This window comes from Egretta garzetta, unplaced genomic scaffold, assembly GCF_000687185.1.
Source record: "Egretta garzetta isolate BGI_Z169 unplaced genomic scaffold, ASM68718v1 scaffold13, whole genome shotgun sequence".
NCBI classification, from domain to species: Eukaryota; Metazoa; Chordata; class Aves; order Pelecaniformes; family Ardeidae; genus Egretta; species Egretta garzetta.
In genome coordinates this window covers 216,884-222,668 of record NW_009259239.1, presented here as the reverse complement: position 1 = coordinate 222,668, position 5,785 = coordinate 216,884, and the positions used below count along the sequence as shown (strand labels likewise).

The window sequence follows — 5,785 nt, the reverse complement described above, 5'->3', positions numbered from 1 at the left end:
CTTTGGGAAGAACACAGATGCATGAGCTCCACATGAGCACTGTTTTTGCTGGAAGCGAGGGCTCCATTCCTCTGAGGTACAGTGAAGCAACAGCTCTGTCCTGGGTATTCTCCATGTACCTACTGCCACGACCAACCAAGTTCTGGATGTTCCTGCAGAAGAGTCTCTGCTTACAGTCACCATAAGATCAGGGCTGATAAGGTCACCAACTTGGAAGCAATGAAACAACCAACTCTGTGGTTCACATTGTCCGAACATTTATTGCAATTCAGTGTCAAAAAAATGTTTTACAAAAATACATTACTGTCTGCACAGAACAGCTGTAAAAATCAGAGTTGAACATGCAAGGGAAGAAGAAAAAAAGTGTGCAAATTTATAATGGAAGGATTTTAACCACACAATAATACTAAACAGAAGTCCTATTATACAAGGGATGCCTTTCACTTCATATCATCTCTAGTTACAGCTTTAAGGAAAAACAAAACAGAACACACGCTCTCTTCCATATATAAGAAGGTATTTATAATTACTGTAGATGAGTTCCTAAAGATAAGCATATTTGCTATTTCAAATTAAAATGTTCTCTTGGTAGCAGACCTGTTAGCATTCTGTGCAGCACACGATGGCTGAAGAAATGCCAGTTCCACCCTCAGTTGCCCTCCCACAGGAGGAGAAGCAGCAATGCTTGGTCAATGGAGGGGGAATCTCTCTGGTGTTCAAGGTATTAATATACTAGAGACTGCGTGTGTCAAGGACAAGATGGATTTGTTCTCCCTAGGGCCAGATCCTGCAAAGCTGATTTGCTACCGATGAAATCACTGGAGGAAGACGTGGGATAGAAATGTGGTGCCGGTAAAGACGCTCCCACAGCCCGGCAGCCACATGCTGACAGCTCTGTGGATGGCTGGCCATGTCTTCAGAGCCTTCAACAAGCATCGTTGTAAGCAATGAGCTGAGAAAAGCAGCACAAGCAGAACACCGGAGTCCCACACCTTGTAACAGAGAGTCACTACCAACCTGATCGGCCATCAGCTCTGCAGGGTCTATGTTTTTGCAAACAGGTCAGCTAGGAAGAGTGGCATTTTAATTTAAAGCTATGTCTTTTTGGCAGGCTGCAGATCTATGGGGAAGCTGTGCAACGGGTTTGTAAGAACAACCACAGAGGACAACGCTGGTTTGCTGTACTGAGCAGGGGATAAGCGTGAAACAGCACATCTGATTTATTAGCTCCATAACAGAATTTGAAATGTTCCTGCTCTAAATCAAATTTTAGCTACTAAGGGCCAAGGAATTTTCTGGGCAGGAAAAGCTGGTTTAGTACCTGCGTATGTTCTAGAGGGTGATAGCTTCGCAAGAGTAATTGAAGTCAAACAGAAATGGGAACACAAACAGTTCAAATCCTCGGTGCAAAGAAAAAATAATAAAAAAGATATTCCCATATACAGAAAGTGGCAGGGTGCAGTTAAATGTTTACATATAAAGCAATGTCTTCCGAGCAATACGAGTTTTCCTAATCACTTTACGAAATAAAAGGATCTAGAAACTCCCACAATTACAAAAAAAAAGAAACCCAAACAATATAAGAGGAGGTGCACACGTTTTTAGGATCAAACTCTACCATACCATAGTTAGTATAAATGGCTTAAGGTATGTACAGCTGAAGTTGTGCCTCTTGAAGTGGCTATCACATTAAAACAAACTCCAAATACCTGCCTCTTCTAGAAAGCCAAAACGCAAGCATCTCTGGCATATCTCCCTTCCTAAGCCTCCCCCCACCCTGCACAGATCTGTTTTTCCTCTTCGCAGCACCGCATTCTACACTGTTGCACTGGTTAACACATCCTCTGAAGATAATGAGATTTCTCGGGATATGCTGGCAGGAGAAAGCCCCAAAGAGAGCAAAACCCCCATCCTTTCCTAGTATAAGAACTGATGCATGTCTAATGGGAGTGCATCAACTAACTGGAAGGTGAAATGCCATGAACAAGTAAAAGCCTGCTTTCCCTTCACAACAGCTTTGCCACAATTGTCCTAAAATAAAGAGGTCCTTTTCGCACGAGAGCAGCCTTACCCCATCCTGCCTGGAAGCCCCCATTATCACTGTCGGTTTTGTTACTCTGCCATCCTCAGCCAAGCAGATGCCTTTGCACTGCTAAAATACCGATCGCTTTGTTTATAAGGGGTTAAGACTACGGTACCTGGATGCAACAGCGTTTCATTTTAAATGCAATACAAGAGCATTGAATTCACCATAATATCTCCCTGTACCAGCCACTTGAGAAAGCATGAGTCTCCCAAAGAGATCAAGGTCTTATCTGGCAGTTGCTGTAGCAGGAGGGTAATGACTGAGGCAGTAACTGAATAAGGCTTATTCTGTTTCTTTTTGTTTAGTCCATTTTGTTTTCCAGTACAGTAGTTGCTTGTTTTTCTGCTGCTTTGGATGCTGACAGCAATATCCCAGGGCCCTGCCCGAGCAACACACAAGCATCTGTATGCATTAACAAGTCATCTCCAGCACTTTGACCCTTTAAGATACACACAGTGCTAAGAAATCAAAAAACCACTAATTGAAGGAAGTTTTATAAACAGGAGCCTCAGCTGCACATGAAGTATGTTGTCAGCATGACCCGTGCTCTCTGTGCAGAGGACACAATATGCTGTTTGCTCAAGACCAGCGAAGGGCTGATAGCGGCAATGGCTAGAGCCAAGACATTCCCCAATCGCAGCCGAACGCTGGGATTTTCTGTCTTGCTGGGCAGGGAATGCACTAGGCCAGATTCAAACCTGAGCTTAAAATTCACCCAGTGTCACAGTCTCACAGCGGGTAAGTGTCATCTGCTAAGCACGGGCTCCGACTAGGCAGAACCCCCCAGCACCTCAAACCAAAAGACCGTCACCTCCCCATCAGAACAGGCTGGCTCACTGCAGGTGGCAGAGGCAAGGCTACGAAACAAACCAACCCCAAGCCAGAGCTGGAAACAGGAGACGCCAAGGGGTCCTCTCACTGTTAGAAAAAGGAACGACGAGAATCTCCAAATGCAGTGGCAATGCTTCACTCGCTTCACTTGCAGGTTTCTGTCCTTAATGTCCTCGTTCACCAAGCCGGATTTCAGCCTTGTCTACCCACTGCCATCAGTGCGGGAACAAAAGCAGAAACCGGCCTCCCTCACTCACAGACATCCCCCCAAACAAGCACAAGTTCATTTTTCCAAGGTAACGGCTTTTAAATCACTTTCAGTTGACATGAATACAACCAGCAGGTTTATGCTTTCCACTGGCAGCCCAACTGATGGATGGGGCATCGACACCAAGATAAAGCTCCCTATCCTGCATGTGTTTTCCCCTCGTCTCTGGGGAGTGCCAAGCTCTGGGCCATGACTAAGGGTGGCACAGGCTCACAGAGGTCTTGGAAAGAGCTAAAACTTGGGTTTGCTGTTGAAAGACAGGAGAAGGGCAGTTCTTGTCAGCATTTTCCTGGTTTTCTCCTTCCCAGGCTTCCTCCCCCTTTCCTCACTGCTCCATTTAGAGGCGGCTTTTTTGTCCCTTTTTGCATCTCTTACAAGAGTATGCAAAGCGATTTAGTTTGCAAAAATGCAAATACTGTCAATTTTTTTAAAATATAAACAGCTGCAGAAAAGTGTTGAAAGTCAGTTATAAAAATGTAAAAAAAGGAACAGAATATTTAACAGTAATTAACTCAAGTAGTTCTTCCTGAATTGTCCTGAGTACTCCTCTTCCTCACAATTCTTTGTACAGTCACACACAACCCACTAAATATTTACCCTTCTGAGGCATCCTGCTTCTATCATGCACAGAGAAAGTGCTATGCAGTAACTCTACTGGCAACCAGCAAAAACCAACTTTCCACTGCAGGTTTTCAAATTGTTATGTACTAGCTGGATTCTTCTAGCTCCCCTGCAGGGAAAAGTGAAGCATTGTATGCAACAGAGGAGACTGTGAGCCAGATCATGGCCACAGTGAAGTTAGGAGTTTGGCCACTTACTCCATCGGACCGAAAACGTAGCTCTAGGCTAGCGTTAGAAGATCCCACAAAGAAGGTCAGCACTGGAAGCAGAAGGGACCAGGCTGGGTCTTTGCCATTTCCTTAGCACAGAGAAATAACCAAGGATGTCAAGTGCTATGTTGGAAATCCCGTGCTTACCCCAGTCCTGACTGCTGGTTTTAGGAAAATGCTGACCAATTTCTTCATGCTGTCTCGCTCATCACCCTAAACTCCAGTAGTCTGAAGTTAAACACAATGCTGCCAGTCGTCCAGTGAATAAAACCCACATCATTTCACTATGTTCAACAGCCTGGTTCTCCCTACATTTTACCAACTCCAGGGTGATTGAATTCACTTAACAGCAGTGGGAAATACAAAGCAGTGTATATGTTGGAAAACTAGGAAAACGTGGGCTTGAGGAACCAGATTCTAACCTCACTTGGTATTTCATCCAGTGCAATTAACCTAGTGGAGTTGATACGAATTTACATTGCGAGATTAAATCCGGTCCTTTGTTTCTCTATAATAGAACTTCCTCCCTTTTAGATAATCTTCATCCTTGTGGCTTCTCTTTTCCCTTTTCTTAGTCTTTCATAAACCCAACAAATTAAAAGAGGATGGAGTAAAGTCTTAGGTATTTATATGGTGCCTATCATCTAGGCATTCAAGCACTGAGTAGAGCAAGAAAACTAATGTAAAGAGGTAAGCATTAAAATACAAGAAAAGATGCTTACTATCACAAACGTTTCCCTTTAAATCATTGTACAAAATACAAAAGTTCACATTGTACACTGGATTTTTGTTTGAAAGGTACTCAATCTATTAGAGGTAGAAAGTGGTATGGTGCGATTCTCTTTTGCAAGTAGGCTAGAGTTCTATCGTAAGTATTTCAGAATGTGTCCTTTTTAAAAACATAAAAGTATTATTAAACTTGTCACAGGGATATTTTTCATAAATATTTTTAAAATGTCATATTTATAAATATGTATGCTAAATAAAACCAGATGGAGAAACAGTTCAACAGTCCTAGCCTCATATTGCTTTCTCTCTATGAGAAACAAACCAAAAGAGTTCTTAAATGGTTGTGGGGCAAATTCATTTTTAACTTCTAAAAACAAAAAATGAAGCTTTTTGCCCTGTATCTTGTACTCTGATCATAAAAAAGGGACTCTGTACAACATGCTGCATTTATACACCAGTCCTACGGAAGTCTGTATTCCTTAAGTGCTGCACGTCAGTGAGCGATTTCACCTTTCATCTCCGAGATCCTCTTGTTCCTTGACTCAGGAGCTTCGAACAAACACGAATATTTACACTATGTACAAATGGAGTGTCCAAGCTCAGTGGCATAAAGTGTCCTGTAAGAATCGCATAAGCTGCAGTGACCCAAGTTCAGAACCTGAACAAGTTGATAAAGTCTTGCGGCGAAAGAGAGGTGGAGCAAGTCTCCGGGTTGTTGGCTGTGCAAGGGTGATCAGTACCCTGGGAAAGGAGAAAACAACTCCATTTAGAGAGACTGCAGAAAGGGTGCCAGAGCATCAGCCAACTTCGCGCTGCCCCTCTGCCAGACGTCCCGCTTGCAAATAGATAGAGCAAGAGCCCAGAATAATATTTCTACTCTCGCCAAAGCAGACAGCTCAGAACTGGGCTTCGGATTTTAGGGGCTATTGGCAAGTCAGGGGAAATAAAACCAGCAAAAATCCAATTCATTCTTTTCCCCTCTTCCAAGGCAAGAGAAGGTGGAGCCTGTCATCAGCCACAGGAGTTTAACCCCAGAGACAT

The 5,785-nt window shown here is 43.4% G+C and overlaps 1 protein-coding gene across 1 annotated transcript in view; it reads right to left on the bottom strand.

The window, feature by feature from the left end:
• Positions 1 to 240: 240 nt before the first annotated feature.
• Positions 241 to 5,785, bottom strand: part of FBXO32 (F-box protein 32) — a 27,961-nt gene continuing 22,416 nt past the window's right edge. The window contains exon 9 of the mRNA XM_009635956.2: positions 241 to 5,485. Coding sequence (XP_009634251.1) covers positions 5,396 to 5,485 — 90 coding nt within the window. The 3' untranslated portion in view covers positions 241 to 5,395. The remainder of the gene's footprint in view (positions 5,486 to 5,785) is intronic.